The sequence below is a fragment of the Coptis chinensis genome, chromosome 9 (assembly GCF_015680905.1).
Source record: "Coptis chinensis isolate HL-2020 chromosome 9, ASM1568090v1, whole genome shotgun sequence".
NCBI lineage: Eukaryota > Viridiplantae > Streptophyta > Magnoliopsida > Ranunculales > Ranunculaceae > Coptis > Coptis chinensis.
The window spans coordinates 55,174,078-55,193,272 of NC_141464.1; the positions used below are offsets into that span (position 1 = coordinate 55,174,078).

General features: G+C 34.7%; 1 protein-coding gene and 1 pseudogene across 2 annotated transcripts; both read right to left on the reverse strand.

The window, feature by feature from the left end:
- Nucleotides 1–967: 967 nt before the first annotated feature.
- On the reverse strand, nt 968–3,096 carry LOC147476770 (rRNA biogenesis protein RRP5-like). The gene is made up of 7 exons (XM_086585826.1): nt 2,980–3,096; nt 2,664–2,922; nt 1,914–1,978; nt 1,675–1,833; nt 1,367–1,597; nt 1,201–1,281; nt 968–1,105 (listed from the first exon to the last, which is right to left on the reverse strand). The coding sequence occupies exons 1-7, from the start codon at nt 3,094–3,096 to the stop codon at nt 998–1,000; spliced, it is 1,020 nt and encodes a 339-aa protein (XP_086441952.1). The 3' UTR covers nt 968–997.
- Nucleotides 3,097–5,107: 2,011 nt separating this feature from the next.
- LOC147476771 (rRNA biogenesis protein RRP5-like) lies at nt 5,108–13,076 on the reverse strand (annotated as a pseudogene). Its single transcript, XR_015209778.1, has 7 exons — nt 13,053–13,076; nt 12,776–12,984; nt 12,254–12,350; nt 6,222–6,377; nt 5,914–6,144; nt 5,748–5,828; nt 5,108–5,651 (listed from the first exon to the last, which is right to left on the reverse strand). The product of XR_015209778.1 is annotated as an rRNA biogenesis protein RRP5-like (transcript).
- Nucleotides 13,077–19,195: the final 6,119 nt, after the last annotated feature.

Here is a 19,195-nt window from a genome sequence, read left to right on the forward strand (position 1 = left end):
ACCTCCGACACCTTTCCAGCCGACTTATCTCTGACCGGGGTAGATAACAAACCTGTCCCAGACCATGGCCTACGTATCGGAGATCCCCATTTTCTTGCCGGTTATTTCAGTTTTATTACCTCTCTCTCTGTTTGAAACGGATCGTACATAAATTTTAGGACTCGTATTGTTTGCAATTTCAAATGAATCACATAAGCATTGCACATATATTAAAGGACATGGGCTTCAATCAAATTGACCAAAACTCACTTAAATTCTAAACATCCATAACAATGTAGCAGAATTCAGTTAAGTTCTTAAAACACAACCATAAATTCAAGAAATTTAAAACAATACGTTTGCGGAATCATCAACAATGAGATAGAGAGAGGAAATAATATATTGACTGGGAGAGATAGAAAAGACATAATAAATTGCATAATGAAATAAAAAGTACATATAAAAAATAAATTAGTAAACCCCGTTTCAAAAGGCAAGAAGATTTATTATCGAAAAAAAAAAAGGCAAGCAAATTAACATGCTCTGCTTTGGCTTCAAGTTATACGAATAGATCTACAATATAAGAAGAAAAAATCATTTTATTGCACAAAATTTATCTCCGGTTTCTTTGGCACACCTTTTAGAACCCATGGAGAGTAATTCTACAATTGGGACACGGAAAACATCTAAACAGTACACTACAAAAATCTGATAACCATGAATTTACAATTCTAGCTAAATAATGGAGCCACATCCTCTTCCTACGGTTGCCCTCAAGGAGTCGAGGAAATTGTGAAGCTCCGCCACCAACCCTACGGCTGTATGCCAGGATTACTCAAAGTTGTCGTATCACTAAAATTGCGTGAAATGAGCTGCTCCACCTCTGTAAAACAAGGTGTGAATGCTCTCAAAATCCCGCAGGTGGTGGTTGCTCTTCAACAAGAGACAAAGTATGTAACATGATTCATCAAGAGTTCTACCACAACCATACCATTGTGATCCTTGTTACTTACTACAGTTAAGCAAGTGAGTTTTCAACGCACTCAATTGCATTTCTCTTGACATATTCAACCCTGTCTTCATCCCCGTGACCTTTCTCATACTCGAGATATTTTTTGAACAAAGACTGCATAAGCGGGAAAAATGTCACATAAAGCCTACAGAAGAACAGCGGAGCTAAGAGACCAAAATCAATCATCAACATCAAATCCACTTAAGTACCTTCATGTTTTTGGATGAAAGACTTAGACTTGTTGCCCTCTCAAATAATGCACGGATAACTTCCTCATCATCGAGTCGAATCTCATGTAAAATTTCCAAGAAATTTTTAGTCTTAAAACCAAACAAGTGATTCAAGTTCCTGCAGAGTATAGGAATTAGATTTTACTTGATCAAGGTAAACGTTCCATAAGTCTGTTTTATTTGGGTTTTCTCTCAGCAATAATTCGAACATGGATCTACCAGTATCAGGCACACCGCCTTTGAATGCAAGGATTGCAGTCTGAGATTTGAACTTTATATGCACATGCTTGTCCAGCTTATGAAGTGCATCGTTCACAATAGCACCAATTCCATCTTTGCCTTGCTTCAAATGGCTTTTGATTCGCCTCAACCAAACCTACAAATTTTATCAATTCCATGCTTTAGGAGTTCAATTCATTGTGAGAAACATATCCAATGATAATCACCACATACCTCACATGACTTTTTGTATTTTTTTACCATCATCTGGTCAAGAAGTTCATCCGCAAGCTTATACTGATCATTTTTCTCGTACACCCCCAGCAATGCTAGATGAAACTTTTCGCGGTCACAATATTGCAATGCCTCTTTGAATACTTTTGCAACAGCCTCCTGCAATGTGATGGAGAAATCTTTAGCAAAGGCAACCTTTACTGAGCTGACAATAATAAGGTAGAAAGAATGTTCTTCACCTTTGGAGGATTTCCATATTCATTCTCCAAATTCAAATAAGCTACCCAAACATTCAACATTTCAACTTGCCAAAGCCCTTCATAACACAAAAGATGGAGTCATGTCAGCAAAAAATAAGGACACTTGGAAAAACAAGGAAAATTTCAAGAGCAAAAACAAGTAAAAAATATTTCCTTTGTGAAATATGACCATAGATGAACATCTATAACATTCACGGGCTTCTTAATATTCCCTTTGAATTTACCATTTAAAACGGACATGCTATTCAGTGTATCTCTTTCAGGGATCAAATATCTTTCTTCTTTTTGTTTGCAACCCTGAAGTAAACCAAACATTCTAGAAATGGTAGATTGTGAGAGAACTTTATTCTTGTCGATTTCTTTGATCAGTAAGATTACTAAGATGTTTTCTTGATTAAAAAAGAAGTAAAAAATAAATTGTAACCAATCAATTGTGACCTATATTAATATATAGGGTTTTTTAGACTTTGGTCCTACGCATAGTTGGTTTATTAGACTTTGGTCTAGAAAAGCTTGAATATTAGACTTTAGTCCTAGTTCTGTTTGTTCACCGTTAGTCAACTCAGTTGTATGTATATATATTGACCACGTTGACTGTTAGTGAACAAACAGAACTAGGACTAAAGTCTAATATTCAAACTTTTCTGGACCAAAGTCTAATAAACCAACTATGCGTAGGACCAAAGTCTAAAAAGTCCTAATATATATAACCTTTCCCCACTTAAGTACTACTAGAGATATACCTTTTAACAATCATGCGTGCATTCTCGATTTCACCCAGAGAGAGCATAAAAGCCATGTACTTAATCCAAAGAAAGCTACTATTAGGGGAGATTCTCACTAGTTTATCAAACTCATCAGCATTCCTTGGTATGTCCTTTCCCAGTAGCTTAATAACAATAATTTCTCTCTCCCTCTCCTCCTTTGCCTTTTTCTTTTCCCACCTCTTGTTCTTTTCAGTCGTGGTGCTTGCCTCATTTAGATGTTCCTAGTTTTCACCTCCAAAATCACCTGGATCTAATCCCTCCATGTCATCAAGAGTGACCTCTAGAGGAGGAATCGAGGCTCGAGATTCAACATAAGAAAGATCTAGGTATATTCCATTTGCACTTCCGTTCTCTACATCGTCTGCACCAAACGTTTCAATTGTTTGTGTTATCATGTGAGAATTGATAAGCACCTAAAACTGTAATTTTAACCTCTTAATAATATTACATTTAGGCCAATTATGTTTATAATAAATGAGAGTTAGTAATGTTTACGTGTTTTTGTGTATTTCAGGTCTTAAAGCTGATTAGGTGATTAAAGACACCATTTTGCATGGAAAATGAGTAAAGATGATTGTTGAGAGAGTTCTATGTTTAAACCCTAAAAATCAAGAAGAAAAAGCCTTTTCAAGCCCATTCAAAGTCAATTCGGCAAGAAAAAAGATAAAAAACCATCAGAATTTCAAAAGGGTGTATATTTAGACTTGGACCTTGGAATAGGGCCTACTTTATGTCAAAACGACCGGATCAGAATAAGCTTTCCAATGGATCCATTATTACCCATATGAGAGCTGTAAATGTGGACCAAAAGGGCACTAAATTATTTTCTAACAACATTAGCTTTTTTAGACTTAACCTAATGGACTTTGGGCTCACATTAAAGGCCCAAAGTCTAACCTCCAGGCCTATTCAAGAAAAATGTAAACATAATCCTCTCATATATAAAAAGGATTAAGGTAAAACTTAAGCTCTCTCTCCTAACCCCTCTTTATTTAGTTTAGTATAGTTTAAATTAGTTTAGGGTTAAGTAATTATGGTACTTAGGGTTTTTAATTGTAGCCTCCAACCTCCATTAATGACCATTCTTTCTTCAATTCCATCAATTCCTCTTATTATTATGTCTTTGTTTCATTGTTTTAGTATAAAAAATCTGATAACACAAGGCTAAACCTCCAAATAGAAGGGGTTTATGAAGCCTATGTAAGAATTATGCATAGTTTAATCTCTATTGTTGTTTAAATAAATGTTTCAAGTTCATTGTTAAGAGTGTTAGAGATAAAATTCCTAATAATGAACTAGAGATTAGAATCCCCATCAAAGAGATTTGTGGGGTTGCTAATCTCTCATGATAGTGAAGCCATGATTAGAGATAACTTGGTATTTACTAGGGATCGATAAAACTAAATCAATGATTTGGTTAAATGGTTGTTTGAATAATGTAGGTGGATACTCATTATTCATCGATTTAATTATTATTTCAAGTAGTTTAGCAATTTAAATACTATTTTCCAGTACCCATATATTACTCTCATCATCTAGTTATTAGTATTTTCCATGTTTATTTATTAAGTGTTTGAGAAGCAAGAGTGGAACGATCTCGTGACTCATCTACGCTATAGATTGTGTTATTAGAGTAGAGAATTCTTGATTGATAGCATGAAGAATAATAGAAGCAATAGCAAAACAAGTGTTTTTAGTTATATCAAGAATCGTCAATGACAATAGTATCATCAGCGGAATCAACAATATATTGGTCCAAAAGTAAACCATAAGAATGTTTATGTCTTTGTTCGTATATCACCGTACCGGAACTCTTCCTTATTTTAGTTTTATTACCTAGGTTCTTTAGAAGAAAGCTCTCGATCCCAGTTGGCTTCAAGGCATCTACAATAGAATGAATGTGACATCTCTCTCTCTCGCATTACACTAGCTTGTTATAAGAAAAAACATTATTATAGTTTTGAGACGGATCATACATAAATTTTAGGACTCGTATTGTTTGCAATTTCAAATGAATCACGTAAGCATTGCACATATTAGAGACCATGGGCTTCAATCAAATTGACCAAAACTCACTTAAATTCTAAGCATCGATAACAATATATGTTGCAGAATTCATTTAAGTTCTTAAAGCACAATACCACAGATGAGCAAGAGCAAATGCAAGAAATTTAAAACAATCCGTCTGCGGAATCATCAACAGTGAGATAGAAAAAGGAAATAATATATTGACTGGGAGAGATAGAGAAGATCTAATAAATTGCATAATGATATAAAAAGTACATATAAAAAATAAATTAGTAAACCCCGTTTCAAAACGCAAGAAGATTTATTATCAAAAAAAAAAAGGCAAGCAAATTAACATGCTCTGCTTTGGCTTCAAGTTACACGAATAGATCTACAATATAAGAAGAAAAAATCATTTTATTGCACAAAATTTATCTCCGATTTCTTGGCACACCTTTCAGAACCCATGGAGAGTAATTCTACAATTGGGACACGGAAAACATCTAAACGGTACACTACAAAAATCTGATAACCATGAATTTACAATTGTAGCTAAATAATGGAGCCACATCCTCTTCCTACGGTTGCCCTCAAGAAGTCGAGGAAATTGTGAAGCTCTTCCACCAACTCTACGGCTGTATGCCAGGATTACTCATAGTTGTCGTATCACTAAAATTGTGTGAAATGAGCTGCTCCACCTCTGTAAAACAAGGTGTGAATGCTCTCAAAATCTCGCAGGTGGTGGTTGCTCTTCAACAAGAGGCAAAGTATGTAACATGATTCATCAAGAGTTCTACCACAACCATGCCACTGTGATCCTTGTTACTTACTACAGTTAAGCAAGTGAGTTTTCAACGCAATCAATTGCCTTTCTCTTGACATATTCAACCCTGTCTTCATCCCCGTGACCTTTCTCATACTCGAGATATTTTTTGAACAAAGACTGCATAAACGGGAAAAATGTCACATAAAAGCCTACAGAAGAACAGCGGAGCTAAGAGACCAAAATCAATCATCAACAGCAAATCCACGTAAGTACCTTCATGTTTTTGGAGGAAAGACTTAGACTTGTTGCCCTCTCAAATAATGCACGGATAACTTCCTCATCATCGAGTTGAATCTCATGTAAAATTTCCAAGAAATTTTTAGTCTTAAAACCAAATAAATTATTCAAGTTCCTGCAGAGTATAGGAATTAGATTTTACTTGATCAAGATAAACGTTCACTAAGTTTGTTATATTTGGGTTTTCTCTTAGCAATAATTCGAACATGGATCTACCAGTATCAGGCACACCGCATTTGAATGCAAGGATTGCAGTCTGAGATTTGAACTTTATATGCTCATGCTTGTCCAGCTTATAAAGTGCATCCTTCACAATAGCGTCAATTCCATCTTTGCCTTGCTTCAAATGGCTTTTGATTGACCTCAACCAAACCTGCAAATTTTATCAATTCCAGGCTTTAGGAGTTCAATTCATTGTGAGAAACATATCCAATGATAATCACCACATACCTCGCATGACTTTTTGTATTTTTTGACCATCTGGTCAAGAAGTTCATCCGCAAGATTATACTAATCAGTCCTCTCGTGCACCCCCAGCAGTGCTAGATGCACCTTTTCGTGGTCACAATATTGCAATGCCTCTTTGAATACTTTTGCAACAGCCTCCTGCAATGTGAATGGCGGATCTATGAGTTGGCTGACCCGGGCTGTAGCCCCCCCTAATTTTGCTCAAAACCTAAAAGTACAGTGGTAACTATTCACTCCAAAAAAAAAAAAAAAAAATAGTAGTGAGAATTAGTGTTAGTAGCCCCCCCTATTGTTGAATCCTGCATCCGCTTCACAAAACTTTAGCAAAGCCAACCTTTACTGACAATAATACGGTAGAAAGAATGTGTTGTGTTATTTTGAATAAAACAAGATGTGAACTTGGGCTTGGGCTTGGGCTCTCTTTGATCCCTTATCTTCTTTTTGGTAGACCATTTTCTTTAAACTGTTTCCGGATAAGTTTGGAAACAAAATTGGATATGGATTGGGAAACAGATGTGATAGACTTGTAGAATCCAATTCTTATCGGGAAACTGGATCAGTACCCTATCCGGATCTACTGGGTGCTCCACGTTTTCCTCTATAAATACTCCTAGAGCAGTAGCTAATAATTAGTGCAAAAACTATTTTCTATACTAAGTTGAGGGCTTTCATAAGATCAGAATCATGGTTCTTCTTTTCTCCTTTGGTTTATCTGCAATAAACAAAGGAGAGTCTATCTGGCTGTTGTATCCACGGAGGGTTGACGCTTTATGCATATAAAGAGGAACGCAGAAAAAACAACCTTAAATAAAGCGTTTGATCCGTGCCTCAGCCAACCTTCTTATTCACAGTTTGTTCTTGTTGCAGCAATTGTTACCAACAATTTTAAGGTTGTTTGACAATGAATACGAAGAAAGGTTAAGGTTTGTTTATCGGTTTTCGTTTATGGATTAAGCGATTAAAAGGTACGTTATTGCGTTATGATTACAGCATTATCTAGTATATTTTTGTCAAGATTGCTCTACTAACAGTTAGTATGTGGAGCCGAAGGTGACAACAAAAGTATATTGGTTTAATGTTAATCATGTTTTTTTTAGTGGAAACAATAATCGCCTTGACTCTAGAATTAACACGTCTTGATTATTGGTTTAAAAGATTTTATTGTTGTTCACTATATGGGGTATAAAGTAGGCCATGGGCTAGAAAATTTGTGTTTGACAATTGATGAGTTATATTGGGTTATGCTCTCGGTTTTGATTAATTTCATTAAAAGATGAATTGTTTAAGTGAAAGAACGTAAAAGGTTTACATCTGCTTTGCTTGAATTGTTTATCATCTTTGTGAACTTGCTGGATGTAATTGGGCATGACTTTAACGCATGTGCAGTTCTTGCTTATGCCACTAAAAAGACTGAGAAAGGGAAACACGTTTAGGATGTGTTTTTGTTCATGAGATATTGATTGTACGTAAGACGTTATCTATTTAGAATCACATGCGCAAGACATGTTCTATTCTATTTTATTAATGGTATTGATTACCATATATCGTGAAACTCACTTATTTGGTTTTGGTCCATGAACAATATCTGAGTTTGGAATTTGGAATTTGGAATTTGGAATTCGGAGATTGTCGAAAAAGAAGAAATAGTTCGAAATTCGGAATGGTGGGACAGTTCTGACGAAAACGGCTATAATTTATTGTTCGATGATCGGATTCACAATCCACTTTTTGTGTTAGAAAGCTAACTCAGAGATGTTTCCAACGGTGTATGGCTTGAAGCCTAATTCGTCCAGAACTGATTCAGTTTTACAGTTCTTTATGGGACAATTTCTCGTCGAATAGCGAAACGTGAAAATCCGATTTTTCAATCGGGATAGGTATCGTATTCCTTACCAAATCTATGAAATTCTTTGTTTTATATTGTGAGATGGATTAAAACATAGAATTATATGCTAGGGTTTTTAATTTAAGGAAATTTAAAACCTAAGTCTATATGTTCTGGTTATTTATCTAGTAAATATGTTGTGGCACTGGGTGTTGGTTAACATGTTTTGAAAGTTTTTTCATTGACTAGATATAATTGTTTGAGATTAATTTCTCTTTTGTACATATACGACCACCAAGGTTGGTGTCTTTGTTGGTAAGGGATATACATGTAAGGAGATATTGAAGTTTGTTGATCCCACATCTAGTAGTAATGGAGCTATGTACACTTCTATTGATATAGAACATCACACCTTAAATGAGGTCCAACTGAGGTTTGGGCCAAGTGATGGCTAAGGTTGGGGACAGTATCAGTCTTGGGTGAGACATCTGTGAGGGTACCATGGATGGTCCCTAGACTTGGCCCTGGTCATGCCTGACTAGTGAGACAAAACCGATGGTTCGGTTAAACCAGTTTCGGTCCAAGGTGGAGATTGTTAGGTGTATGGACCGAATTGGATGTAATTGATCTTAATAATCTTTTACTTCTACTTACATGATTTCTTGTTCTGTTAATGTTGACATGGTAGATTATGTCATATTAATAGAAAATATGTTAAGAACATGAGCATACTTGGTTTAATTCCTAATTTGGATAGTGATGATTTTGTACACGGTGGATCTTGCACTAAAGCCAAAATCACAAAGGAGCGTCACAAGTCAGTTGAAAAAATACAAATCTGCTAGACTTGGTATACACTGATATTTGTGAGCTTGAAGGTGTTCTGACTAGAGCTAGTAAAAGATATTTTATTATGTTCATTGATGGTTGCTCGAAATTTACATATGTTTAATTGCTGAAAATAAAAAGTAGTGTTTTTTATTCTTTTAAAGCTTATGTACTTGAGGTTCAAAATCAGCATGATATGAACATTAAAGTAATTCAAAGTGATTGAGGTACTGGATATGGTTATGCTGATTTTAATCTTTTTCTTGCAATCACATGGTATTATTCATGGGATGACAGCTCCTTGTTCATATGGAATGAATGGAGTAGATAAACGTAAGAACAGAACACTTAAAGGGATTAATTGTTGCTATGTTGCTTAGTTCTGGAGCACCCTCAAATTTGTGGAGGAAGCTGTTTTGATTATTAGCTATATATGTGTTGGATAGAATTGCTAATTCTAATACAAAGATTACACTTTATGAGCTATTGAAGAATAGGAAACCTAATTTGAGTTACTTCAGAATATGGGGATGTTTGGCTTTTGTAAGGAAGCATGATCCCAAGATCTCAAAGCTTGAGAGCAAAGCTTATGAGTGTGTCGTTTTAGGCAATGCTATGGAGAGCAATGCCTACGTTTTTCTAGATATGAAGAGTAATGTTTTTGTTGATCATCTTCTATTGAGTTTCTTGAAGATAGATTTCCATATTTATCTAGAAATAGTGGGGGTGCTAGTGAGGGTAGTATCCTCCAAGGCCCCTAATAATGATGTTTCTGACACTGACATATCTAGATTGCATGATAGAATCATGGACACAGAAGATGAACCTAGAAGATATAAAAGAGCTTAGGGTCACTATGGTTTTGGGACCCGACTTTGTCGCTGTACTTTGGAAGGAGATCCCTCCTCCATTGAAGAAGCTCTCATATATTTTGTTTTCGAGTTTTGGAGAGAAGTCATTCGAGTGAGATTGATTCTCTCATGGAAAACAAAACTTGGAAACTTGTTGATTTGCCTATTGGTTGTAAAACTATAGGAATCAAATGGGTTTTAAGGAGGAAGTTTAAAACCGATGGTTCAGCGAATAAGTTTAAAGCAAGACTTGTTATCAAGGGCTTTAAACAGAGAGAGAACTTGGTTTCTTTGACACATATTCACCTGTTACACGGATAACATCCATTAGAGTATTATTTTCTGTTGATGTTGTTCATAATCTTGTTATTCATCAGATGGATGTTAAGACAACCTTTCTAAACGGGGATTTAGAAGATGAGATTTACATGGATCAGCCAACAGGTTATGTGGAACCAGGTAATGGTAAAAAAAGGTATGTAGATTACTTAAGTCACTTTATGGGTTGAAACAGGCACCTAAACAGTGACATGAGAAGTTTGATAACTTTATAATTAACAGTGGGTTCCAGATAAATGAAAGTGACAAGTGCATTTATCATAAGTATTCTGATGGGATATGTGTTATTATATATGTTGATGATCTACTAATCTTTGGTTCCAATTTACATGTTGTGAAAGAAACCAAGAACCTGTTGTCTTCTAACTTTGATATGAAGGACTTAGGTGAGGCTGATGTAATGTTAGGAATCAAAATTACAAGATCGTCTGATGGCATATGGCTGGATCAGTCACACTACATTGAGAAAATGTTGAAGAAATATAAACTACTTCGATTGCGTGACTGTGAGTATTCCTTTTGATCCCTGTGTTAAATTATTTACGAATAATGGTGAACCTGTGAATCAGAAGGAATATGCAAGTATCATTGGTAGTTTGCTACAGAGTGTATAAGACCTAACATTGCCTATGTAGTGGGTGTTCTTTTCAGGTATACTAGCAGGCAATAGATTCAGATTGGAAAATCCTTTCAGAAAACTCCGAAGTCACCAGTGGCTATGTGTTTAGCATTGGTGGAGGTGTTGTATCTTGGAAGTCCAAGAAACAGACCATGATAGCACAGTTTGCTATGGAGTATGAGATTATTGCTTTGGCTAGTACGAGTGAAGAAGCTAGTTGAGTACAAGGCCTTCTTACTCATATACTAATCTAAGATAGACGGTATTAATTACAATGATACTTTGTTAATAGCATTACAGCTATTACTGGGAGAGTCCATATTATTTTGATTTTGTGAGATCTGAAGATAATCTTGCAGATTCACAAACCAAAGCTCGCCCGAGATACAATGTGGAGTGCGTCTACTAGCATTGGGACTGAAGCCAATTGAAAGGTGAACATCTATGATGGTAACCCAACCTAGGGACTGGAGATCCCAAGAACTAGGTTCAAAGGGAAGAACAAGTCATAGAATGTTGGTTGTGAGACATACATTGTTACTTATCTGTCCCGTAGTTGGATAGTAAAATGTATGAAATCCTATAGCGATAAATAGAGGTTGAGGTTTTCTGGGAAAAACTCTTAATGAAGTTCTATGGTCCTTATGGGTGGAGTGTATAGCTACAGGAGCACTCTTGATAGACTCACCTAGTGAATGTGAAAGTAGAGGCCACTTTCTATGAGAATGAGAGCTGATTCTCTAGATCATTCACGAATCCAGGAGAGCACAGGGCCTTTAATGTGCAGAACATGAAAGGAGAACACTGGATATGTTGTGCGTGATTATGACTTATTGTATACTCAAGACCTAAGTTTAAGACTTAGTCACTTATGGCTCTTATACTTTGAATAATTTTCACTACGTAAAGGTTTAAGTCGTGGACACCTTCATCTATGCATAACATGTGGACACCTTCACTTATGACTTATTGCCCTTAAGTATATTTTCTATTTTGTTTTTATCAAAAATAAGTGGGGGATTGTTGTGTTATTTTGAATAAAACTAAGAGGTGAACTTGGGCTTGGGATTGGGCTCTCTTTGATCCCTTATCTTCTTTTTGGTAGACCATTTTCTTTAAACTATTTCCGGATAAGTTTGGAAACAGAATTGGATATGGATTGGGAAACAGATGTGATAGACTTGTAGAATCCAATTCTTATCGGGAAACTGGATCAGTACCCTATCCGGATCTACTGGGTGCTCCACGTTTTCCTCTATAAATACTCCTAGAGTAGCATCTAATAATGAGTGCAAAAACTATTTTCTATACTAAGTTGAGGGCTTTCATAAGATCAGAATCGTGGTTCTTCTTTTCTCCTTTGGTTTATCTGCAGTAAACAAAGGAGAGTCTATCTGGCTGTTGTATCCTGGAGGTTGACACGCTTTGTCTGCATAAAGAGGAACATACGCGAAACAACCTTAAAGAAAGCGTTTGATCCGTGCCTCAGCCAGCCTTCTTATTCACAGTTTGTTCTTGTTGCAGCAATTGTTACCAACAGAATGTTCTTCACCTCGGGTGGATTTCCATATTCATTCTCCAAATTAAAATAAGCTACCTAAACATTCAACTTTTCAGCTTCTTCACGGAAGCTTATAGTTGCCAAAGCCCTTCATAACACAAAGGATGGAGTCATGTCAGCAAAAAACAAAGACACTTCAAAAAACAAGGAAAATTTCAAGCGCAAAAACAAGTAAAAAATATTTCCTTTGTGAAATATGACCATAGATGAACATCTATAACATTCGCGGGCTTCTTAATAATCCCTTTGAATTAACTATTTAAAATGGACATGCTATTCAGTGTATCTCTTTCAGGGATCAAATGTCTTTCTTATTTTTTTATTGAAACCCTGAAATAAACTAAGATTCTAGAAATGGTAGATTGCGAGAGAATTTTATTCTCGTCGATTTCTTTGATCAGTAAGATTACTAAGATGTTTTCTTGATTAAAAAAGAAGTAAAAAATAAATTGTAACCAATTAATTGTGACATATATATGACCTTTCCCCACTTAAGTACTACTAGATATGTACCTTTTAGCAATTGCGCGTGCATTCTCGATTTCACCAAGAGAGAGCATAAAAGCCATGTACTTAATGCAAAGAAAGCTACTATTAGGGGAGCTTCTCACTGGTTTATCAAACTCATAAGCAGTCCTTGGTGTATCCTTTTCTAGTAGTCTTTGCTCAGCAACTATAATTTCTCTCTCTCTCTCTCCTCCTTTGCATTTTTCTTTTCCCGCCTATTGTTCTTTTGCAGTCGTGGTGCTTGCCTCATTTAGATGTTCCTAGTTTTGACCTCCAAAATCACCTGGATCTGATCCCTCAATGTCATCAAGAGTGACCTCTAGAGGAGGAATCCAAGCTCAAGATTCAACATAAGCAAGATCTGGGTATATCCAATTTGCATTTCCGTTCTCTACATCGTCTGCACTAGATGTGTCAATTGTTTGCGTTGTCATGTGAGAATTGATAAGCACCCAAAACTGTAGTTTTAACCTCTTAATAGTATTATATTTAGGCCAATTATATTTACAATAAATGAGAGTTAGTAAAGTTTACGTTTTTTTGTGTATTTCAAGTTTTGAAGCTAATTAGGTAATTAAAGACACCATGTTGCATGGAAAACAAGTCAAGGTGATTGCTGAGAGAGTTCTATATTTAAAGCCCAAAAATCAAAAAGAAAAAGCCTTAATCCCAGTCAAAGTTGGGATGTCAAAGTCAATACGAGAAGAAAAATGACAAAAAACCATCAGAACTTCAAAGGGGTGTATCTTTGGACTCGAACCTCAGAATTGAGCCTACTTTATGTCAAAACGACCGGATCAGAACAAAATTTCCAATGAATCCATCCTTGCCTCAATGAGAGCTATAAAGGTGGACGAAAAGGGCACTGAAATATTTTCCAACAACATTAGCTTTTCTAGACTTAACCTAATGGACTTTGGGCTCACATTAGAGGCCCAAAGTCTAACTTCCAGGCCTATGCCCGAAAATATAAACCTAATCCTCTCTCATTTATAAAGTGGATTAAGGCAAAACTTAAGCTCTCTCTCCTAACCCCTCTTTCTTTAGTTTAGTATAGTTTAGATTAGTTTAGGGTTAAGTAATTAGGGTACTTGGGGTTTTTAATTGTAACCTCTAAAAAATCTGATAACACAAGGCTAAACCTCCAAATATAGGGGGTTTATGAAGCCTATGTGAGGATTATGCCTAGTTTAATCTTTATTGTTGTTTTAATAAATGTTTCAAATTCATTGTTAAGAGTGTTAGAGATAAAATTCCTAAAAATGAACTAGATATTAGAATCCTCATCAAGGAGAATTTCTCTTATGCTAATCATATCTTAGTGCAGAGATTGCTAGGATTGGTTAGGGATCAATAAAAATTGTGACTTTTGTTGTTTTCACTGCAACATAAATGGCATTTCCCATCACTTAAAAAGTGATGTCAAAGGTATAAGACATCACTTTTGAGAGTGATGTGAATGGTGGCGACGTGAAAAGTCAGGGTTTTCCACATTACTTTTTAAACGATGACCACAAGTGATGTTACTTCACATCACTTTTTAATTGATGTCCACAAGTGATGTTATAACTTTGCATCACTTTTTAATCGATGTCCACAAGTGATGTTATAACGTTTAACATCACTTTTTAAGTAAAATCAATAAGGCTGATTAACATCACTTAGGAAGTGATGTTTCATTTAGATTCCAAATTACTTGTAAATTGATGTGAAATAACTCTATAAATCACTTTAAAAGTGATGTCCCATTTATCAAAATAATAATAATAATAATAATAATCAAAAAAGAAAATTGCCAATATCATCCCAATATAATATCATTTTCCTGGTCATTTATCATCAAATAAAGATGAAATGTATCTTAAAATCACATTCATCATCAAATATCATCTCCAATTACAAATATTACACTATATACAAAAAATTGTAACGAGCCAACATATACCAACAAAATCTAATCTGTAGTACCAAAATGAGCCAAAGAGAACCACAATCACCCAACCAAGAATCTATCACAGCCTGGCTTGATGCAATCAATTTAATCCAAGAACCTATTTTCTGTTTTTTTTTCAGTATGAAACATTGTACTAGAAAATCAATGCACATTTTATAAAAGGAAAATAAACAGACGGAACTCTAAGGACAGTATAAACAAGAAACCATGTGTGTTCAACGTTCATTCACTTAATATAATATATACCCAACTGCAAATTTTTGTCGTGCAGCCTATTCCAATCTTTGCCGATTACGCCATGCATAAAACCTTTTTTGTTATGGACCAATTCAAGCAATACACTGAACCAGAACTAAGAAAGAGTGATATTCATATAACAAAGGTGACTTTTTCCTCTGACAAAGAAATCTACATATTTTAAACAGCATACGCAAAATGCTGCCACAATTTTGAAATTGAAGGATAAGGAAATGCTTTAGGTCCAAAAGAATTCTCTAGTACCTCTATACTATCATATTTCTCTAGTACCTCTTTCTATCATAGTAGCCAAACTAGGTGAAAAATGTAACTCGAGTCAATATAATTCAATAAACAAGCAAAGTTACCAATCTACCATCAATTGCCCACATATCACCTTCTCTTTAATTCCAAAAACTTGAACACATCCAACATTCCTTTCAAAACTAATGGAAACAATCGTAAATATCTAACCTATGTATTCCAAAAACTAATAAAATAAAAACCAATAACCCTAAACCACTGAACCAAAATATAACTTAAAATCAATTATAACTAAAAACCACAGGAGTCCAAACTAGAACTAAAATATAAAACAACCACTAAACATCACATTCAAAAAAAAATCAGTAAAGTTTCCTCTGTATTTTCAATATTTCATAAATTTAAAACTTGTCATAACCTAAAAATCAATTAATGTACATCTATTTAATATATTAAAACCTCCAACCTCAGCTGTAAACCCAACTACTAAAAGATGTATTGATTCGTAGAACCGACTATTTAACCATCTCGACAAATGTCAGTTAAATCAAGTAACCAATCCTCAAATCAAAAGAAAACGATTTATATACAGACAACATCCCAAAAACCCTAATACATACATGTCTTATAGAATACAAACTAACATACATACATCTCCACATTATCAAGACAACCTCAAAAATACACACCACATCCTCCACACTACTTATACATCGAAACCCATCTTCTAAAACCAAAGAGCTCAAATACAATACGACTTCCGCATAAAACAAATAAAACTGATCAAATACAATACCTTCCATTCGCTTTTAGGTCTCCCGTTGCTACTCTCAATCTACGTTCCAACACAGAACACACCCCCATGCAAAAAGCATATTATGGGGGTCAATATAAAACTAGTGTGAGTGATTCAGGGATAAGGCAGGTAGTTCCTCACTCGGAGGCATTTTAGTTCTTTATTCCCTTAACAAATAACTAAAGTAACATATACACAATTATTCAAAATTCACTATATTTACTTGACTTTTACCTTTACCCGAGTTAGTTTCATAGGGTAGACACGCTACACAAAGAGTTACAAAGAGTTAGTTGGGTCTACCCTCCTGCAAATCACAATTCAATCAAGCGAATATAACTGAAATTAAAACAATTCTCTCGCCTACTCTTAAGGTCTAGGATTAAAATAGCCACTCTTTGGGCTAACATAGGCTATACCTATCCACCTTGGTGATCAACCAAGGAATTTTTCTAACACCTTGAACTTAACAATGAATTTTAACAGGCATTCTCATTATTGCCAAGCCCAATAAAATATAAAATAACAAAACCAGGAGTTGTGGCAGACTAAGGACTACACACAACATGCAATTTTCTTCTCACAAGTTATATAAAAATTTACGTAGGAAAGTATTCATCTTATACGATAGCATTAGGCAAACTGCCTATAATAAACCAAAGAATCATATCATAATAAAATTAAAATGAAACAAATTCCAATATCAATAATAGCTTCAACCGGGTATATTGTTCAATACCCAAATACCAATTTCATTCCAAGCTTCACCTGGGTATACTATTCAAAATCCCATTATTCCATTATTATGCAACTTTCAATAAATAATGAAATCTCTCCATAATTGCATATTATTCATAAGTTATCCAATTACCATGATTCCCAAATGTAAACCCAACTCCATGGTTTACCAATACATGGGCAGCAAAGTAAAATCAATATCAATATGTACAATGAAAGGAACCATTAACGAATAATACTTGAGAATGCACTAATTAACATTCATATATCCAAAACAATTAATCTTCCATTTCCATAAGTATAGATTTTTTGATACTTCGACAAGGCATAATTTAACAATTCCCTCCCCATGCACTAGTAAGCCACTTACCACCATATGCGTACACCAAAATCACACTTCCTTGTAGTCAATTAAAATTCAAAGCACAAAACGAGTAACTCCTTTACACGTAAACCAAAATAACTAAACAATGAAAATCTTAATTTGCTACGAACACTGGAAACATAGGGTGCAATACCAATATCAAAACAAAAGACTACCCAACTTCACTAACACTAGAGACACAGAGTGCCATACGAAATAATCAACTTCACAAAGAATACCAACTTTACAAATATTTCTAGACAACACCATATCCCATTTAGTTCCACACATGTAACAATTTCACTTCATAAAAATATATAGCCTTAAACTTATATCTAGTGTGGTAGATAATCAATCTTTCCATTTGTAAAAGAATTTCATATTCCCCTTCTTATGTAACAGTCAGTGCTACATAAACCACTACTACAGAGCTATAGCACCTAGTTATTAAAAAATCTTCATATTTACATATCAAAATTTTATATTTTCGATCCTCACAATTAAAATAGAATTTAGAAATTTAACAATGAGCATCGAATCATATTAAATACAAATTAAATTTTGATAGGATTTTAACAAGCAATCACTCCAAATAAATTTTAACAAGGAAATAAAATAAAAGAATCAACTCACCTTAAATCAGATTGTTAAACCACCATCCTGTCGTCATTGCTGGAAGATGGAAACACAAAACTCCCGCATTACGTCGCACTCGACAAACCCTAACCTTCATTTTCTTTTCTTTTTAACTTCAATTTCTTCTTCCCCTACTTTTATTCCTCCCCTCTCTCTCTTGGTCGTCACCTCCCTCCCCCTCTTTTTATTTTATTTTTATTTTTATTGTTTTCCTTACTCTCTCTTCACTCTCCTGGACATCGAAGTCCTCCCTTTTCTTTTCTCTTTTTCCTTGTTTTCTTCTTTCCTTTCTCTCTCTCCTGATCACTCTTTCTTTTTCTTCCTCTTTTCTCTCTTCTCTCTCTTGCTCTCCCTCTTTCTCCCCATCAGTTCCGTCTCTTCCATTTTTTATTTTTTTTTTTTTTTTTTTTGGGGTGCCTTATCCAAAATAAGGCGGACTCCCCCCCTTGCTTTGGACTGTTTGTTTTTTTTTATCTAAACCCCTCTTGCTTTTCCTTTCACCTCCCTATTAGTTTTATGAAAATAACTATTAGGTCCCTGTCATATTCAAAATTTATAGAAAAGTCTCTGAGATAAGTTTGTCTAAACAATGAGTCCCCAGAAAAATTACGCAATCCAACACTACATGAAATTTCTTTTGACACGACGCCAACCAAATTAAGTACAACAAAATTTTGTACAAACACAGGCACGCAACGCATACACAAAAATATTATAATGATCAATTTAGTTTCAACACATGGAAACAAGGTCAAACAAATAAGACTAGTAAAAAAATCCTTAAACAAGAGCGTCAAAATCATTTAAATGGGTTTTGAAAAAGTGAGGCGTTACAGGTTGAAAGTCTAATAATTGACCTATCGGAAATAACACTTCTCCAAAAATGCAAACAAACTTATTATGCTATTTGTCCAAATGTTATCCTTAATTTTCATGTGATAACACTAAATGGCAAAACGTTATCCCAAAAAATTTATAGCGTTTTTTTTATAAAAGTTATTGGATAAATGCTATCTATTTACAATTTTCTAGTAGTGTCGGGCAACTAATTAAAACTCGAGACCTTCTAATTATATAGTAGAATAGATATTTATAATTACACTTCTGTAAGTCACATTATAAGTGATTTAGAAAACTTGGTAAGGTCAATTTTTAAAGGTAGATATTACATCACTTTATAAGTGACACAGTGAGTGACAACACCTTTAAAGTGATGTTGAATACATAGATATTACATTACTTTATAAGTGACACAGCGAGTGACGTAAAAAAGTGTTACTACATCACTATCACAACATCATTTTAAAATGATGTTGTACTACTCTACTATGTCAATTTTTGAAATAAGTGATGTTAAAAAAAATTGTGATAATTATAACATCACATGGTGAGAAAAACTATGACATCACATCACTGAAAGTGATGTAAAATTAGTGA

What these genes read in the sequence shown, in the direction of transcription:
- LOC147476770 (XM_086585826.1), bottom strand. Translation starts at nt 3,096, where the DNA reads ATGATAACACAAACAATTGAAACGTTTGGTGCAGACGATGTAGAGAAC. An exon ending in CCTCGATTCCTCCTCTAGAG is followed by an intron (nt 2,923 to 2,979) that starts GTCACTCTTGAT and finishes GGTGAAAACTAG; the next exon opens with GAACATCTAAATGAGGCAAG. An exon ending in AATACAAAAAGTCATGTGAG is followed by an intron (nt 1,598 to 1,674) that starts GTATGTGGTGAT and finishes TAAAATTTGTAG; the next exon opens with GTTTGGTTGAGGCGAATCAA.